Source organism: Herpailurus yagouaroundi, unplaced genomic scaffold (genome assembly GCF_014898765.1).
Source record: "Herpailurus yagouaroundi ecotype Mexico unplaced genomic scaffold, PumYag 182, whole genome shotgun sequence".
Taxonomy (NCBI): Eukaryota; Metazoa; Chordata; class Mammalia; order Carnivora; family Felidae; genus Herpailurus; species Herpailurus yagouaroundi.
In genome coordinates, this window is record NW_024412413.1 from 51,951,697 (window position 1) to 51,972,591 (window position 20,895).

The 20,895-nt window shown below is 36.6% G+C and overlaps 1 protein-coding gene across 2 annotated transcripts in view; it reads right to left on the bottom strand.

The window, feature by feature from the left end:
* Positions 1 to 20,895, bottom strand: part of MSRB3 (methionine sulfoxide reductase B3) — a 175,217-nt gene that overhangs the window by 133,534 nt on the left and 20,788 nt on the right. For both annotated transcript variants that reach the window (XM_040491498.1, XM_040491499.1), the window contains exon 2: positions 10,918 to 11,044. In XM_040491498.1, coding sequence (XP_040347432.1) covers positions 10,918 to 10,993 — 76 coding nt within the window. In that variant the 5' untranslated portion in view covers positions 10,994 to 11,044. The remainder of the gene's footprint in view (positions 1 to 10,917; positions 11,045 to 20,895) is intronic.

A 20,895-nucleotide genomic window follows, 5' to 3' on the forward strand; every position in this document is an offset into this window, starting at 1 on the left:
TAATTTGTAGAAACAGCATCTAAGGATCAGAGGGCCAGGGAAGATTCAAATAGGACAGAGACCCTCCATCTACACAAGCTGAGATGTAGGGTGATCAAATGTGCCCATGTCAAGATGGTAACTACCCTGCCCTGACGAAAGGAATGCAGACGGTCTTTCTTGTCAGTGGTATCGGCCAACTTACCAAAGTAAAAACAGCCAGGATAAAGTTGTAGATTTAGATTTGGAAGAGGAGAAATTGGGGAGCTAAGAAATAAGGCAGTTTTAATATTAAGGGGAACGTGTGCAAGCATTTTCTCACTGGAAGTCAACGGGAGTAAGTTTATTTCCCACAGCTTCCAAAGCCTATTAATATGGTTTAAAACTCTAGCCTCTAATAGTAAGTTCTCCTATGTGGAGATGTGTGACTTTCTTGAGAGGAGACATGGAGAGTTTTACCATTACGTGCATTCTGATGAAACATTCACCTGAATGACTCCATAAGATAGAAACCACGTTTTGCATTTCTTTTACTTGTGTGTTACAAATTTTTAATTGTTGAATTCAGGCGTGGTAATAATTGTATCAACATTCTTTAAGTACTAAAAGAATTAAACAGTACTTTATCAATTCTTCAGAATGTAATGCAAATATCAACAGCAATGATTTTGATATTAATGTGGACCAAAAGCCTAGAGTTTAGGAAAATATTTAAAACATGTCTTGATCCAAAAGCATTTTCTTGCTTGCAAAGCATATGAGTAGAAAGAGAATTTTTAAAGGAACTGCCATCATCAAGTGACAAGAGTGGAAGAGAAAGTCACTTAACTTCAAGTCTATCTGATTGCATGTGAAATGTCTGACAAAGTTGGAGTTCCCTGTTTTTAATTCTTTTTTTTTTTTTTTTTTCTAGTATGGGTCTTCACTAGAACATCATAGCCCATACAGGGAAAGAAAAAAAAAAATTAAAAACAGACAGGCTCATTTCCATTCTGCATTTCACATGCAATCAAAAAAGACTTGCAAAAAATAGCTCACTCCCCCATTCTCCCTCACCCCCTTGGGAGCACAGACTGCAGGGAAGATGAGGGGTAACCATCCACAAGAAGGAAGGATAGGATCCCTCGCTTAGATGATCATGCAGAATTTTGTTTAAATGTAACATTAAGACGGGGCGCCTGGGTGGCGCAGTCGGTTAAGCGTCCGACTTCAGCCAGGTCACGATCTCGCGGTCCGTGAGTTCGAGCCCCGCGTCAGGCTCTGGGCTGATGGCTCAGAGCCTGGAGCCTGTTTCCGATTCTGTGTCTTCCTCTCTCTCTGCCCCTCCCCCGTTCATGCTCTGTCTCTCTCTGTCCCAAAAATAAATAAACGTTGAAAAAAAAAATTTAAATGTAACATTAAGAATAGTTCATTAGAAAGAAAATAAAATGTATATTGTCTAAGAGCTCAGCTTTGTAAATTTCCAAAATTACATTACTGCTCAAATCAAATTTAAAATCTAAATTAATTCTAAAACAATGGGCAGAAAACAAGTCTACAATTGCCACTCAATGGTCAGCTGAATTTGAGTACATATGTTCCAGAAAAAAATGTGAAAGTGTCTGGAGAAAAAAGTCAAAAAATCTCACATTTTTCTTTGTCACCCGGACAAGTAAAGGAAAGCCATAAGGCTTCTTCTGAACTATACAATCTCCTTGAAAGACAGTGTACATATATATGTTGGTTATCTTTGTACTCCTAGCACCTAGCAACGTGCCTGGGAAAGAGTAAGTACTAAGTAAGTACATGTTGTATTTAAAGATTTATACAACTCTCCATTTTAATTAATTATATTTAAATTTTCTTCCTAAAAGATGTGTTCTAACTGATGCCTTTGGCTATGTTTCTTGGAAGTTAGTTTAAAAACTACAACAGGGGCGCCTGGGTGGCTCAGTCGGTTAAGCATCTGACTCTCGATCTCGCCTCAGGTCATGATCTCGCAGTTCGTGAGATACAGCCCGATGTCAGGCTCTGCGCTGACAGCACAGAGCCTGCTTAGGATTCTCTCTCTCCCTCTTTCTGCCCCTCCCTTGCGCGCTCGCTCTGTCTGTCTCTGTCTCTCTCAAAAATAAATAAGTAAACTTTAAAAAAAAAACTGCAATAAATAGGGGTACCTGGCTGGTTCAGTCAGTGGAGCATGTGACTCTTGATCTCTGGGTTATAGATTCAAGCCCCACATTGAGTGGAGAAATTACTTGAAAGAAAGAAAGAAAGAAAGAAAGAAAGAAAGAAAGAAAGAAAGAAAGAAAAGAAAAGAAAAGAAAAGAAAAAAAGAAAAAAAACCCTACAATAATATTTAAAATCAGTGAAAAAAAAATGATGACGGATTAAAATATTTTTGCCTTTATTACTACTCTGAATCCTTTATTACCTCTCTCGAGTTCTACATTTGAATCTATTATTATGGCTAATACTCCATTAAATCTCTGGATTTAAGACTATGAGATTACCTAAGCCAGCATTCCCCAAAATGTAATCTGTGAAACACTGGCTCTAAAAAAAAACGCTAACAGGTTGTTCTTGTGGGGAGCAGGGGAGGATTGGCAAGAATAAGTTTCCACAGTCCAACCAGACTGGAAAAACCAACATTACGTGGGCTTTTTAATGAAGATCTCAGAGATTTTCTTAATGCTGATGTGCATTATTAAGTATGTGGTATTCTGACACACCATTATTTTATGCTCCACTAGAAAAGTTAAAAAGTTGCCAATGACACAATATTTTCTCACACAATGGTTTAAACTGCATCCTGATTATCGAGATGATAAAATGTGAGAATAGAATTGATACAATATGGTAGTATGCAGTTTCTCAATTTGACAATGAGATCAGTTTACATGGCTTTAGTAGAACCAGTGTTCCTCCGGTTACAATTCGGAAAGTGATAAACTCCTAGTCCAAAGTTCTCATGAGGAGACCAAGGCCTAACAAAGTTACTGGACGTGGTCACACACCTGGTTAATGAGAGCCAGGCTCTCTGGTCTGCAGTGTTCCTGCTTTAATTTAGTCATTCATTACATTTCTTTCTTGAACTCATGCTTTGTTGTGCTTTCACATGCCCATTTTTTACTCACCCATGTGCTCACAGTCCATTCCCACCCCCATGCCGCCATCCCCCCACCCCCACCACTTCCTGCTAATTACATCTACACATTCCTTCAATATCCTTCAGAAGAACTGTCATTGCTTCAGATCCTATTCCAAGAAGCCAGTCTGCCATTCTGTGCAGAAAGAGAGAGGCACGGCACTTCTCACTTCTTTTACTCCCTCCCACCAGAGCAAAACAAAGGAGGAAATATTTATATAGAATCATAAAACCATCAACTATATAACTTCTTTCATCCTATAGATAACAAAACTAGGACTTAAATGGCCATCTTTCTCACCAGAATGTACATGCCTTAAAAACAGAGATCACATTACTTACAACGTGCCATTATTTTGATACATAAGCTGATACTACTTATTTACACCCATTCATTCATTCCACAAATATTTATTGAACACTTATTATGTGACAGACACAATTCTACTTGCTGAGATGCAGTTGTGAACTAAAGAGACAAAAAATTTCTGCCTTTCCAGGGATCACTTGGCAGGAACCAAGGATTTCCTACATTAGAAATAGACTTTGGCCGATCACCTTTCCCAGACTTTTTTGACATCCCACCCCCCTCCTTTTTTAATTTTTCCAGCTTATTCCCCTTACAGCCAGGGATTAAAGTCACACAGAATAAATTCTGGGAAATGTGAAATAATGTTAACACCTGACGGTTATATCTAATTGTGAAAGGTCTGACAAGAAAGTTCTATCATGCTTAGTTTAGAGATGAAGAAAAGAATAAAGGACACAAAACAGATTCATGGGGCCAGAAAGCAAATTGGTGGTAGAAATAAACTCGTAAGTACAGACTAAGCTTCTAATCTGTTTCTTCAAATACTCTAATGATTTAAATTAACACTCCATTCTGTTTGTAATTATGTGGCTAAATATAATAAATGTATCTATTGTTGAAGGAAATGCTTATCCTAACAGCTGAGTGAATTTAAATTCTATAAATGTATAGGTCTTACAAATCACTTAAATAACTGATATCTTCATCATTTCATGGTATATTTTTTATAACATGCATTTTTAAGTGACTAACACAAGTACAAACATACTAAATGTAAGAAAAGAAAAGAGAAAAATATTAGGGAGTTGAAAATAAACAAATGGAAATTTTCACCTTTTAAATAAATGCTTGATTTTTAATGCAAAGGCACAGAAAGTAATTAGAAATAATTTGCCATTGCATCTCAGTGAAATCTTTTTATTTCAAAGCACTTTAAACTAAACTGTGTCTGGCAAAAACAGTCATGGAAATTTAATCCCTAATTAAAATGTTTAGGATGAAGCTATAAACCGGAAGAGACCGACGATGACAGTCCACCAAGTATGTAACCTCAATATTAGAGAGTCTCCGAGAACTGCCATGCAGTCCTCATTCCTTCGTTAAACATATGTTTAATGACAGCAAAAGGTGGCTCAGGCTTATCTGAATAAATCCTTCTATGATCTGATAGGTAACATTACTGTGAACATGTTTAGAAGGACAAACACCTAATAACTTCACTTATAAGATTCCCCCAAAGTCCATATTGTCTAGATAATCTAACCCTGTAGAATTATCTATCATTTGTTTTCAGAACTCATATGTTTTATATTCTTTCCAGTCATTGTTAATTAGCTGACCAGTGAATTTCTCAAACTAAAATTTGTTCTTTTGTTTGTCCCCATTTTCATCTCTGTTGCTACTAGATGTTGCTACATATTTCGTAATTACTAATGTACATATGAAGAATTTAATCCATATTTACCAACAAATTAACAAAATCCACATTTAACAAACCATATGCCCAACACCTTATTCATACAGATGTATTGTTCTATAATTTAGCCTTGTGCACAAATAACTTTTAAAACTCATGTGGGAATTGGATGTCATACAGCAAGTTTTCAACATTAACATTAAAACGTTATTATGTCATAGAGCTACTAAAACATTTTTTTAGAAAAAAAATAGCTGCATCAGAGCACTCATTAGTCAACATTTTAAATATAATTTTTCTTAGTTTCCAAAAATATTTTAATTCATGTAAAAAACTATTCATGTATAACAATCAACATGTTAAACTAATAACATTTTCAAGATTATATAAAAATTTGAAACACGGCAAAACAAAATGTGAAATTTTCTTTCATTCTTGGGTGGTCTGCTGAAGAAAATTTAGTTGCATATAATACTATAAATTACTGTTAAATCACTATTTGGATTTAAGATAAGTTAATTTATGAAAACTTGTTTCAGTTTATAGAAAGTCCACACATGAAAGACAATTTCGATGAGATGTCCAAGCATAAGGGACTTGGATCCTAATGAAAATGGAAAAAGGTTTTGCACTCTACAAATATTGTTTGAACATTATATAAGCAGAAAAATTTGTGGTTTGTAAATCCACATGTTCTTAACGTAATATTCTTGACATACTTTTGTTTAAGTTTTCACAATGCACCTACGTGCTAATGAGAGCAGTACACGTTCATGCTGTGAAAGAATGTAAACCTAGCGCCATCTACTGGAAAAGTAGGTACCATTCAACCAATTAATTGCGAATTATTTTGTGAATTGTGTGAGTTGAAATTTGTATGTCTATTTTTTAAACACTATGTTCTCTAAAAAGAAATCTCCCTCAAAGCATTTTAATGTAATCAAAGAAGTTAGGTAAGATTAACATGTAAGACAATGGTGAAACTGAAGAATGGAGGGCATTCATCCAAATACGTGGCTGAGAATTCCACTGGTGATATGAATAAAGAAATCAGGAATACTGTGTTCTAATCAGAGTTTTTTATGTTGGTTTCACGTGTATATTTTAGAACACAGGTTCTGAACCTGTGGTCAAAGAGCCCTTCCCTTACGAGTTTCAGAATATCTAACAAAAACCTTTGAATTACATACAAAATTGTGTGTAGGTGCACATAAGTACTTTCTGGGAGATTAGAGTCATAACTTTTATCAAAGAATCATGAAGATAGTTCATCTTTTCTTAACCATAAAAGGTTAAAAAATAAAACTGGAATAGAAGGCCAGCCTATGCAGTAGATGAACAGCACACTGATGATTTCAATTATTTTTTTTCAAGGTAAGTAAATATAATATTAGATGCCATTAATGAACTATTGCCAGCTCAAACTTGGACAGTAATTATTCTTACTTGTGGATGGTGCTTTGGTGCATATCTGTTGTAGTTCTTCTTTACAAATGGAAATTTTAAAGCACAGCAAACAACACTAATTTGCTCCAGAGAAAAGTGATCAAAAGAGCCGGAATTCCTAATTCTCATAATAAGCATAGTATGTACTTATTCCCTTCCTCAAAATTTTATCTACCACCAAAACCCCAACTGTTTGAGAGAAAAAAAAAAAAAAAACAAGTCTGGATAATATATATTGAATCTGTGTTACCCCTTTTTTGCTCTCTGTTAAGCTACAATGTGTTTTATATCTCAGGTATCAACTGCATTGGACAAAATGCAATAAAGTGAGAAAAGAGAAAGGAAATTGTTTTCCATAATATATTCAAAAGCCAACCAAACTATAAACTTTACTTTTAATCTTCCCATGCAAAAGAGGCTCAAGTAAATTTGTATTCTCTGTTTTAGCTATCACTTCACCTACATGTAAACTTTCCAAATGTTTATCCATTCACTTAACAAATATTTATTAAGTGCCAGGCATTGTGCTAAGCTCTAGAGAGTTCTAGTTATACAGGTGATATTCTATGACTTGCAAACACCATTTGCAAAATATCTCTAAGGCTTGTAATTTCTACATTAGAATACAATGATATGGTATCTTTACGAGCTGCCCAAGAGCCATGTGGCTCTTCAATCCATGGTGACTGTAAAATACACCAATGAAGTCAAGTAACAACCACATATTATGTGTATGATGTTAAAGAAAAGTATGATTTATCACCGTAATTGGTACTATTTAGACAAATACTTTCACTTGGCTGGAAGCTACCAGGCTATCTAGTCTAAGCTACAATTAGACTTAATTTTTATCAAGCACTGAAACTATGTATAAAACTGTGCTCCCTAATCCCTCCTCAGATAATGCTTCAGTCTTGATTTAGTGGTAAGGAATTCTAATGTTCAAATGTGGAAAAGATTTCTGTTCTCCCACCACAACGTGGCAGATTTTTCTATAAATTCCTAGCCATTAATTAGTTTCCAGATTTGATTAAGCCAAAGCCAAAAATAAAAACAAGTAACAGTTAATAAAATCACAGAATCTCAGAACTGAATAGATGATCTAATTTGAATTCTTCGTTTTAAAGATAAAGAGACTGAGATCTGAAGAGGTTTACAGTCATGTTCAAGGTCACACAAGTTAACGACAGGGCTGTGGTTAGAGTTTTCTGACTCCTATCCCAGTGCTCTTTTAATACAAAATGAAACTGTTATAGGAAATTAAGACAAAATTCTGAGAGAGAAAGAAATTACCTTTAATTACAAACATGAATGAACCATAACTCAGATGCACTTAATGAGCTCTAAATTAATATTATGCTTTCTTTAAAAATAAGAAGTAAAAGAAGTCAAAGCTGAAAAATGATAGATCACTCTTCTGGGATGTGGCCTTCCTACAGGTCAATCCAGTTATAATCAATTTTAAGAGCCTGTTCCAATTATTTTTTAGTTCTGGAATTATTTTGTATTGAATAATACCTGAAATTAGTAGGGTACTGGCTAAGGGAGCAGAAATCTTTTTGATTTACAGAGAATTTTGTTGTAATAGGTTTTGACCAGGGAACAGTAAATTAAAGCAAGACTCCAGACTTTCACCTTAATTTCCCATATCTCCAGTATTGGCCTCTTCCCTCCGTACTTACACAAAGTAATAAGGACAAGAATGCCCACTTCAACTTCTCTTTTCAAAATATAAATAGTTGGTTTTATTGCTATTGAACTTTATTTCTTCAACATTTCTATATTTCTAACAGTAGAATTCTGTTAGAGAAGTGGATGGTAACAATTTTACTAATATTCAAGTCATAAAATATGTAAATGCTGGAAGACTGACTTTCGTTAACACTGTAAAAAGTAAGTGGTGCCTTAATGGCTAAGGAATTATGGAATACTATTCTAGCCAATTCATCTAGCGAATTAAAATGGATTTGCAGGCCAGAAAAGCAAGAGACTGAGCTTCCATCAGTCCTGGATAGTTAGAATAAAAGAAACATGTACACAGGACTTGAATTCCGGTTCAGCAGGATGCATTAAGTAAAATAAAGCTATAAAAACAGGTTGAGATGGTTATTTCTCAAACATTAAGTGCATTTGTGATTCGTATTAAAGTGAAAATAGTTAAATGAAAGATAGGACATATTTAAATGTTCTTAAAAGTCTATTATACTAGGAAAATTCATGACAGATCGATAGATAATAGATAAGATAGATAGATAGACAGACACAGAGACCTACAGTGAACTTAGTTAACATTTATATATTGTGCTTACTGAATTCCAGCCATTGTCCTATGCACTTTTCACATCCTCATCTACTTCATCCCCTACAGCAACCTAATGCTAATATTAACTCTCATATTACAAATGAGGAAGACCTGGTACACAGCCAGTTAAGCGGCACGGCCAGCCTTCAAACTCAGACTCCAGAATCTGTGTGTTTAAGCCCTGTGCGGTAATGGTTACCACTCAAGAATTAGCAGTTTTGTCGAATTTATTGTTGAATCATTTTGATACCAAAATTTAAAGACACTTATATCTCAATTAAACAATTCCATCATGAAATCCTTGAATTCCAGGATTCTAATATCTCAAGGAATATATTATTACTTATTTATTAACTAATGAGGTGCTTCTGTAAATACTCAGCCTCCTCTGTGTATAGAAAACTCATGTTACAAGAACAATATTGGTGCTTTTCACACTTTGGGGTGTTATTCAGTGGGAAACCTGGTTATATATAAACTAAATAACTCTCACATATAATGCATTGTTAGGACAAAGTTCCACGTGGCACAGGGACTGCGTTAATTGCTGTTCTCCCTCAAGCTCATATACAATTCAGCAGGTAAACCTTGTCAGTTCTACAACCTGAATCTCTCTCGAGTCCCTCCCCCCTTCTTTCCAAACCTGAGGCTCTCAGCACTTTCTGCACTTTCTGAGTCCCCTCCAGCCTCAAACTCAAACTCCCCCAGTGTTTTCTGTGGTGGCGATGCAGGGGCATGGCTGGCTCGGGGAGGAAAAAGTACTGACAGAGTGATTGGGGCCCTCAATGCATGAAGCTTCATTAGCCTCTCAAGTCACCACAAATAGACATAAAATCTATTTAACAACAACAACAAAAACAACAGCCGTTTACTACTCAAATACAGCTTCAAAACAAAGGCCCTAGCCACCCTTCAAATCAGGTTGCCATCCCAGCCTTCTCAGAAACATCTGGAACCAGCATGGACTTTCCATCATACTAAATCAATAATCCTTATAAAATGCAAACCGAGTCATGTTATTTCACCTTCTTCCCCTTCTCCAGGATTTAAATTCCTTAAAACATCACCTAAGACATTTCATGATCTGGCTACCTTCCTTCCTCGCCTCACGCTTGCGCTCCCCCACCCGAGCCGGCCATATTAAATAACCTGCCTCTCACTGGGCGTACCTTGCTCCTTCGGGCCTTCGTGTCTTGCCCACGCTAGTCCATACCGGAGAGCTGTCCTTCCCACTCATTGGCCACCTGGCTAACTGATGCTTATAGACTGAGATTTAGCTTAGAAACTATATCCTCCACAAAGCCCTCCTTTAAACTTCAGAGACCTTCCCTCCTTTCCAAATGTTTTCCCCCCCACCAAAGAACGAGGACCACCCTTCTCTGAATTCCCCTAACTTCATTCAGCCCTATCACCACACAGTTCGACGGTCTTCACACAGCACCATTTCCACCCTGTGCTCATTAGAGAAATCAGCTTGATCTTCTGTATCATTATATCCTCACTGCCTCACACAATGCCCGGCACTCACAGTTAATATTCAGTGAACGTTTAATGAGCTGGAACTAAATTCTCTAGACAATATAGCAATAGAGATATGTATATTAATAGAAAATAGAAATAAGGTTGATAATAATGTTCACACAAAATATCTGACCATTCTGACTTTCATAATAAAAGTAAAATATTAAGTTCATGCTATAGGCACATAAGGCAATTTTGGACTTTCATGCCTCACTTGTGTAACAAGCTGAAAATCACATTTTTTAAAAGTATAGTGAGTGGTTCTAAATTAAGAACCAGTTGACACGTGCATGCTATATATGTTCTGTTTATTTGGTCATTGTTAAGTACAACATCATTTCTTTTTGACTATAATAAATAAGTAACTGTATTATACTACGGTTGTTCATTTTCATTTTTCCGTTACCAAAGTAATGGCCACATGTGAAACGAAAACCATTTTCATTATCCTTTAACAAGAGATGAATATCCTATTTGGGTGATTTGGGGCAGTTTCTTATGAAGACTGCCAGCCTCTCGTGAACATTATGATTTTCAGATGTGTAGTGTGCATTAAAGAACAAGAAGATATCATGAAATATTAGTGACAATTATAGACTGAACAAGGAAACTGGACAATGTTTCCAAGAGTTATAAGGACTGTGGAAATGAGTGTTACTCCAAGTAGAGTGGTGATTTATAACCAATTTCCGTCTTCAAATTAGGGCCCAAGTGAAAGAAAACGGAATTTAGCAAAACGTTCTGGTGTATCATTTCCTGCAGCAGAAACACCCACCCAGACCAGTGCCCTCACTAGGTACAGGACAAGAATCAGCAACCTGAGGGAAGCCCACAGGCTCGCAGGGCTACTGGCTGGCTCTTTGTCACCAAATGCAGCAGGTTGAATGCAGACATCACTGTGATATCTTCACCAACAAAACGAGAGGCAAAGAACAGGGGCAAGAGCTGAGTAGGAGAAAAAAAGAAAACAAAAACAAATTAAAACATCACAAATGTTAATTAACCACATTCATTGCACAATTGATGGTTACGGTTTTATCTGGAACTGAACACATACACACAGTGGTAATAAATTTCAAATGCCTATTTTTCAAATGGTGAGCTTACTTGCAACCCAGGCTTATTTACATCTTATGAAAAAAACATACAAGATATAAAGTGTAATCTGTGAACACACTTTGCAAGAGGTCAGAAAAGAGACCAAGTTTAAAACAGTTGAAAAGAATCAGTATTTACTGAGTCCATACCATGTGAGAGGAACCGTCTGGGGCCTAATACACACATTGTATCATTTAATTCTTACAATAAACCTAGGAGGTAGGTTTTATCCCCCAGTACATATGTGAGGAAATCGAGGCTCAAAGGTCCAAGGGCACATAGCAAATAACCAGTGGAAAAGGTATTAGAAAACCCTGTTTTATCTCACTGCAAAGCCACGCTCTTTCCTTTACACCATGTTGCCTCCTTCCAGCAATTATTTGTAAATCTCCCTCCCTGAGGAAGACTGTAAAATATTGCAAGATGAAGAGAATCCTTTTGTTACAGTTTCTTTCTTAATCTTTTTTTTTTTTTTTTTTTTTTTAAATAGAGAGCCAAATACCCTACAGACAACCAGGAGACCACTTTAGAACGTGTTAAGTTTGAACAAAGCATAGCAAATAGGAATTTCCATCGGACCTTATCATTTATAATTTCTAGGCCAATTCTGTGAGTAATATTCACAACCTAGCCTTAAAAAGGCTAAAACTATTTTATAAAGTTTTGGAAATGAATCTATGTGGAAGAATCTCAAAACTGTGTAAGTGTTAAACTTTAGAGAAAAGTTCAGCTGGTATTTTCCTTCAAGTTTTGTACGATCCTGCCACTGATAAACTTCAAACGAAGCCTGGAAAATACTAGGTTAATACTAACTTCTAATATTTTATTTTAAGTTGGCATCACAAGTGACCTTAACCACTAAATGTCCAAAAATGGACATAAGATGAAAGTCTTATTCATTTCCTGGCCCTCATCCCCCCAGAATAAAAGTCTGTTCCTGGTCTCTTCTGACATCCTTGAAGAACAAACACATAATAAACAGTAATGTATTTTACCAAATCACTCTGGAGTATATCTGACAGAAATCTGCTTGTATTAACATACCTGAACTCTGACTTCTTCAAACTAAACTCGCTACAAACCTAAAACATTTTTTGTGTTATGAACTGGAGACAAAAGGGAGGAAGAGGGAAGGTAAGTATCACAATGCACAGCCGAAAAGAACCACTAAACATAAATAAACATGTCATTTTCACGAGTGACTGCAGAACAGGGAAAAGAGCATTCCTTTGGAGCAGACTACTGACTAATAAAAGATCAAAGGTCTATACCTCACAACGCTATAAATAAAAACGTATTTTTTTTCCATGTGACCTTCTCCGAGAGGAATAAAGTGTGCACGATGAATGCAATTACTTAGCGAAGCTGCTGCCTCATTGTGCTCCCACAGCTGACCATAAAACGTCTTCCTATCCTGTTTCATCAACTGCGGTACCAGGCGGCCTGCGCGCCTACCGATGGCCTCGGCCATCTGGCTTGTGTCAAAGCCAGCACACAGGAAGAAAGGGAGTGATGTCACTCTGCAGGTCAGGCAAAGAACAAAGATGCATTCTACAATTAAAAGCTGGGGGCCTCGAATACCGGGGGGCCCTCCAGCGTGATATGACTGTGTGATTTAACGTCCAGACTGGTACATTTCTTTCTACCCAAAGAGCCAGGGCTCCATCTAGTGGCAAATTAGTTTTGCCCAGTTTTCTTCAAAAGCAAACCCCTGAAGTGTTACATTCGCACCAAGAAAGTAGAACAACTAAAATGATCAACTTTTAGAGCAGTCTAGTATTTTTGCACTGAAGAATGCAAAAAGTATATTCATCTCAATGCTCTCCGTTTTAAAATCCTATGAAGCACACATCTCATAGGTGAGGATTTGATAGAACCCTTATATTTTTAAAGCTCTAACCCTAATTATAGCAGAAAAACCAGCTAATTTTGCAAACTGCATGTAAAGTGACATTACTTACACACTACTCTGAAAATATGTAGCTAAGATATAAGGTGAAAAACAGTTCTAAAGAACGGACACATGCATCCAGATGCCTTGGTGAAATCCAATTCAATCTTCTACATCAACAGAACACAAGAATCACAGTCAATATGGCTCTAACGTGATGCCAAGAGCAACTCTAGGACAGAAAAAGAACTATCTTCAGGCTGAACTGATTTATGTTTTAATTAATGTTTTCCACTTACATTTGCAGTAAATGGAATTAAATATTTTGACAAAGTGATCTAAAATACAGAACACATTTGCACAAAAGATGGGCTAGCACAGCGGATGCGTGAGCTATGGGGTCAGATGACCTGGGTTTGAACCTGACCCTGTTCCTAACTAGCTGTGTTATCTGGGACAAATTGCTCACCCCCTCGGTGCCTCAGTTTCAACTCTAAAATAAATGAACTGATAAAAAGCACCTGGAACAACTTCTGGCACAGAGTATATGCTTGGCAAATGTTAGCTGTTATTATTATTGTTGTTTACATGCACAAATATTCACTGTATTTTAAAATTACATGAATTAGATATTTCTAACAGCCCATTTACACCCAATCCTACTTAGATATAGCAGGCCATTCTCCAAAGACAGAATCTTTTTTAGGCCAGAAAAACTTACTACTCTTTGATGCATTTCCACAGTAAATTATTACCCTAACAAAAATGGTAGGATCAAGATATCCTAAGGCTAACCGTTGGTGAAACCCTTGGCGTGTGGCAGGCACTGCTCTAAGCACTTCAATTTACTGGCTCTTTTAACCCTCGTGGCCTTAAAAGATACATACGATCATTTTCCCATTGTTAGATGTAGAGGCATAGAGAGGTTAAGTAATTTGGCTAAAATCCTACATCCACTAAGGACTAGGGCACTTAAGTAATTGGACTGAAATGATTTAATAGATTTGAACACAGGCCATCTAGTTCCAGGGCCAGTGCTCTTAACCACACAATACAATTGACAATGAAAGCCTGAGGCTGTACCAACCCACTCTAAATACTTGATTCCATGTTTCCCTACTAGATAATGTGACTGACAATAAACATTCAATAAGGATTCAATTAATTCAAGAACATTATTTGAAGATTCTCTCCCTTGACACTGAGTGAAACAAGTAAGGACTTACGGAAGAAAAAAAGTCCAAGACGTTCTCAGATTTCTAGATTTGCTCTTTCTGTCCACCAGGTGCAACTTCCCTTTGTCTTTCACTTTAATTATTTTTTCTCCAAACCCCTTGGATACACCTTCAGGATATCTCCTAAAGATGTCTAGAATTGACTCCCCTTGAATCTACCAAAGCTTCAATATGTTGATAATATAGTACTTTTGAGGGCCAAGAAACTCAATAGCTACACCTCCCCACACGCCCGGAAAAAAAACAAGTTTCCCTTTGGCAGCTTTCTTTCCTTTACACTCCCTGAGCTGCCTGGGTGAGGGCCCTAGCCAGAAACAACCCTAGTCCAAAAAGAGGCAAAAGAAGCACATGCATCTGAGGAGTGACAATCTTTGGGGAAATAATTGACATTAAACACCCTGAAGAAATTAGCACTGAGCAAAAATCTAATTCTCCAAGTTTATTCTCAACTTCCTCACTTTGGTATTGCCTCTGATTCAAACAATTGCCTAGCAGAATAACATTTATAAGTAATCAACATGTTGTGTTTTTAATGCCAGACACACTCCCTATGCATCTTTCTAATTTCCCAGAATATCTAGCACATCATTTTGAAAATATCTGGTGTTTAAAAACACTGGTTGAACAACATCTAACGCAGTATCACACCATGCATTAAGAATAGAATCAGATTACATGATAGTCCATAACTTTCTGATTAAAACTTTTTGTTGATTCCCCAATGCGTATTTCAGGGTTTCCCAAACCATGTTCCGAGAAACAGGAGATACCCTTCCAAACAAGTCTGTAGTCAAATAGTTGTGGAAATGCTATCCAATATAAAGAATCCAAGAGGTTTCACAGTAGATACCTGCTTAACTGTCTCAACTGGTGCCTCTCAAATTGTTTTGACCATACAAAACCCTTTCTTTCCCATCACCACCCCACAAAACACATTCTGGTAAATCTTTTGGGTGAAGTCCAAATTCGTAAACAAAGCATCTGAAGTTCCACATCTATCTGTCACCTAACTCTTGAGACTTTTCTTTTACCATACCTCTGCATCCCACCCTGCCCCATGCTCCTGCCACACCGGGATACTCATAATTTCCCCCAAGTAAGTTCACTGTTTCCCACTTTTACCTTCACGTCCTTCTTCATTCCATATCCTTACTCTCCTCGTCACCATTCCTAACCTCTCCCATCTGGCCTCCACTGAGGGGCCAATACGCTATCACATCCCCTAAAACAATTTTCAGGGGGATTGCTTATGTCTCTGTCTCCCTCTTCTGGATTATAGAGTTCCTAAGCATAGTGATGGTATCTTTCTTATCTTGGTATCCCAGTATCCGGCACCCAATAGCCACTCATGTACTGAGTGACAGAATGACTCCATGAATGACTGACTCCATGGATCATCATTTCCCACCTTGCTATTTATCTCTGCTGTCTCAACTGCTAACAGTGCTTAAAGGTGAGAATTTGAATTAAAACCAGTTGGTTCTTTCACAGGAATCAGCAGTTCCTACAAAGAGGTGAGAAGTTGAAAACACAATCTGACTTGAGAGCCAAAGATAATTCGAATGCCCTACTTTGGTCAAAAATTTTTACTTCTTCCCCATCTTTTTTTCCCCCCAGAACTCTGCCATCCAAAAATTTGACTAAAATTAGTTTGTTGGTTTTTTGGTTTGGGTTTATTTTTATTTCCTTTTACTTTTTTCCTTGCAGTTGAACAATAAACTGCCAAAGAGAGATGGTATAAACGGAATCCAGAGAACTCACGAAGTTGATAATTAGCCCCAGAATAAATGAGCTGATTGTCCTAGTGGATTTAAAATGTCAAACCTAAAGGTCAAATCTCTTTCCAATAAATACCAAAAGAATGTCTACATCAGTGGTTTTCCACAGGCTGGTAAAATATCCCCCGAAAACTGCTGGGGTCAACAAAGAGCAGACAAATTTGAATTTTGTCAAATAAAAATAAAATAAAAACAAAAGCCCAAACCCTAATCTCACCACACACCACACTATCAGAAAAGAAAGACTGTTAACACCAAGACTAGAGAAAGAAATATTCTGAATAGAATATAGTTAGTTTTGTGGGAAAATTTTTTCATTGTTGCTGCCCTTGTTTCATTATGAAAAGAAGAAACATCATGGGCCACCAGTTGAGAACCACTAATCTAAATGTCTACCATAAAGTTCTATAAAAATATTGTTGTTCTTATTAGCACAGTGCCTAGCACAGTTTATGTTCAGCTAATGTTTGTTGAATGAAGTGTTCAATTACGTCATTTACTTCTTGCAGTCAATAGGCCATTAGCTAGAACTGGACATCCCTTTTGTTAAGCAAAGATCTGTTTGCATTTGTTACAAGAAACAGCCAGAACCCTGGCTATTCAGAATCCTAAGTCAATCTTCCAAACCATTTAGACATAACACTTTGAAGATAAGGAATTTTTTAAATTTATTTAATTATTTATTACCATTATTTTTAAATCCAAGTTAGTTAACATATAGCGTAATAATGGTTTCAGGAGTAGGATTTAGTGATTGATCACTTACGTATAATACCCAGTGCTCATCCCAACAAGTGCCCTCCTTTTTTTTTTTAATGTTTGTTTATTCTTGACAGAGAGAGACAGAGAGAGAGAGAGAGAGAGAGAGAGAGAGAGAGAGAGAGAGAATGAGTGGGGGAGGGGCAGAGAGAGAGAGTGGAAGAGAGGATCTGAAGCAGGCTCTGTGCTGACTGGCAGAGAGCCTGATGCAGGGCTCAAATTTATGAACTGGGAGACCATGACCTGAGCTGAAGCTAGATGCTTAACTGACTGAGCCACCCAGGCACCCCCCCAACAAGTGCCCTCCTTAGTACCCATCACCCATTTAATCCATCCCCTCACCCAACACCCCTTCAGCAACCTTCAGTTTGTTCTCTAAGAGTCTCTTATGGTTTGCCTCCCTGTTTTTATCTTATTTTTCCTTCCCTTCCCCTATGTTCATCTGTGAAATAAGTCAGTCAGAGAAAGACAAATATCATGACTTCACTCATATGTGGAATTTAAAAAACAAACATGATAAGGAATTTCAAAAAGTTACTCAGTTCATCTATATACATTCCTGGGGAAAACAATGTGCTAAGAGCTGATGAATATGCAAAGATGTAAGATATAGTCTGTGCTACCAAAAAATGTACTAACCTAGATGGAAACATAAGACATGCACTAAATGCCTTCCTTAGTAGAGGTGGAAATAAAGTACATGGAATTATAGAGAAAGGAATATTGCTTCTAACTTCAAAGAAGGGAGTGGCAGAGAACCAGGGGTGTTGAGAACCAAAGAAAAGCTACATAAAGAGATTTTTTCCCCCCTTAAATATCTCTGGGGTTACTAATTTTTTAATTTTTGATCTCAGGATCTCTTTACACTCCTAAAAACTATCAAGGATTCAGGATGTCTTTTGTTTATATGGTCATACCTATCAATACTTACCATATTGAAAATTAAAATGAGTAATTTCAAAAATATTTGCGTATTCAATTAAAAAAAATAAATATCTTAGGGGCGCCTGGGTGGCGCAGTCGGTTAAGCGTCCGATGAGCTCAGGTCACGATCTCATGGTCCATGAGTTCGAGCCCCGCGTCGGGCTCTGGGCTGATAGCTCAGAGCCTGGAGCCTGTTTCCGATTCTGTGTCTCCCTCTCTCTCTGCCCCTCCCCCGTTCATGCTATGTCTCTCTCTGTCCCCAAAATAAATAAACGTTGAAAAAAAAAATTTTTTTTTTTAAAAATAAAAAAATAAGTATTTTAAATGACATTTTTAGTGAAAAATAACTGCATTATCCAAAACATGAATTTTTTATTTTTGCAAATCTTTTCTATCTGGCTTAAAAAAAAAAAAAACTGGATTTTCATGTGTCCTGTGTTCAATCTGTTGTGATATGTTGTTTTGGCTAAACTATGCATATATGAATATCTTGCCTCACTCAGGTAAGTTCTTAGAAAGGGAGGAATATTTTAATAACTTTTTCAGAGAACTATAGGTATTCTTCTTTGATATTATACCAAAACTCAACGAAATGATCATCTGAAACTATTATCAATAAACTTGTCATACAATTACATTAAACTCAATGGTCTATCTTGCATTTTGAATGGATCGTCTAACTTTGCATGATTTTGTAACATCATGCAATGTTCATCTGGGTTATGCAGATCTTTCCTAAGTTGACACATTTCATTATCAATATCAAAAATTATATTCATTAATATCACTGCTGATTTCATCAGAAAAGTCTTTAAACACTGAGAAGCTGTCAAACAAGCTCATGGTGGCAGGCACAAGTTTTCCAAACTTTTATTTTTTACCTTGAAAGCTCGAATTTATCATTACCAACAATGCTGTCGGCTGTTTTCCTTAAAGTGGCAGCAGCACTTCATTCACCAAGAAAATGCATGCCAAACCCAAGTCGAAATAAGCAATTTGTCTGTTGGTCATTCTGTCAAGCAAAATGGTGTTCCAAACAATTGCACAAGTGCTTTGCCCGGAGACAACCATTGTTCTTTGGTGTGCAGAAACACTTTATAAAATGTACTTCCCATTACTTCACACAGAATATTACAAAGATATGTAATCAAGGTCAAGATTTAATAAAATTAATATAAATTTTACTACTTCATCAAGGACATTCTTATGTGAAAATGGCTTTTTCCTCGCACAGGTATGTTAATAAAGCATAAAATGATTACTAATAAAGTTTGTTGCCACAAAACCTTGATTCATACTAAGATACCAGCAGTGTTATCCGCTTTGGCTTTTCCAACATCAGTGCAAATGTCAGCACAATGAAAACAGGAAATAATATCTTGGTACTAGTAGGAAAATAGTTTTCACTTCATGAATCCCTTGAAAGGGTCTAAGAGACTCTAAGGGTCCTCAGCCCACACTTCAAGAACTGCTAGTCTGGCATATTGCTTGGCACATAGCCAGCACAATGAATCTTCAATAAATATTTGTGGAATTAATGAACAATGAACAGAGAAATACATGTATAATTTATCCCATGATGTTTAAGAAACAACAAGTGGTTAGAAAATAATATCAGTAGTCTATTTAGACTTCTCACTACTTCTAGAGGTAATTAGTACATTTCCTATTTCACATAGTCTGTGGACAAATGCGAAATGTTAAACTGTTTTATCAAAATGAAGAGGGTAGTCATGACAGGTTTCTGAAAGTAAGAATCAGAATGTTACAACCCAATTTTCTCAGCACCAATCTTTGAAATTCACAAAATCATGTGTACTGATAAAGGAGAAGAAAACAAATTCTGAATTAGTGTTATAGCTACAAAAGGGGAATTAACTTGTTGATAAATTCACTCAACATTTCTGAACCTATATCATACACATGGTACTATTAATCCATGTAATGCCTACCAATAAAAACCTGCAAGTAGAATAACCAAAGAATTAGACCTTTTGGAAATGTTCGACAATAACAGAAATGTATCATTACATAGGTTTAGAACTAGAAAAAAATCTTAGAGAACACCTAACATCAGTTTTTGAACATGAACTCACCACCCACCACGGGTAAAATATGAGTTATGAAGTGTTTCACAAGAAATTTGTTAAAAATTTACTTACTTAAAAGTTTAATGTGAGACAGAGCATGAGTGGGGGAAGGAGCAGAGAGAGAGGGAGACACAGAATCCAAAGCAGGCTCCAGGATCTGAGCTGTCAGCAGAGAGCCGGACATGGGGCTCAAACTCATGAACCATGAGATCATGACCGGAGTTGAAGTCAGAGGCTTAACCCGACTGAGCCACCCAGGCACCTCAAAATTAACTTTAGATGTCAAAGTTTGAGAATAAGATTTTTAAGAAAACTAGGATGTATTTAGAGTTATCTCTTTAACAACGTCACCCTGGTTTTACTAGTTTTCTGACATGTTTTCTTGAGTGGGAGAGAGAAGAGTGGAGTTAGAACTCGAACCAGGAATGTGCGGCCTAGACCATCTGTTCCTCGAGTCTATAATCACAATCTGTCCTATGACTGTGTGACTATGCTGCTCACAAAGTATCAGCCATCATGTGTATCTCAGTGGGGAAAAAAAAATGGGAGAAACAATGAACTGATCCAAATCTCTTATTCTGTAAACAGCAAAACAGAGATAAAGAGACTTATCAAAGGTCAGACGGCCAGCTGGAGACAACGTTAAGCTAAAATCCCTCTTGTCTACATTCTGCAGCATCTACATTTTATTATTCAGTTCACATAAAAAGAAAAGGACATAAAGAAGTGTACCTAATATTGGCAATGCAAAGGTTACACTGTGTCCATGAGGGTACACCAATGGTATAATTAAAACAGAAATATGGACAAAAGCCCATCTTCTGATGTCAATTATAACTTTACTGAACGCTATTTTTTTCAAGATTCCTGTTTTGAAAAGCATCTAGTCAAATACAGGGATTTATTCATTCTCACAGTAACATTTTATGACTTCTATCTCCAATATAAAACATAAATCTTTTTATTCTAAAAATGTACACTGATTTCATAGCTCATAGCATCTATATTATATATGTTTCAT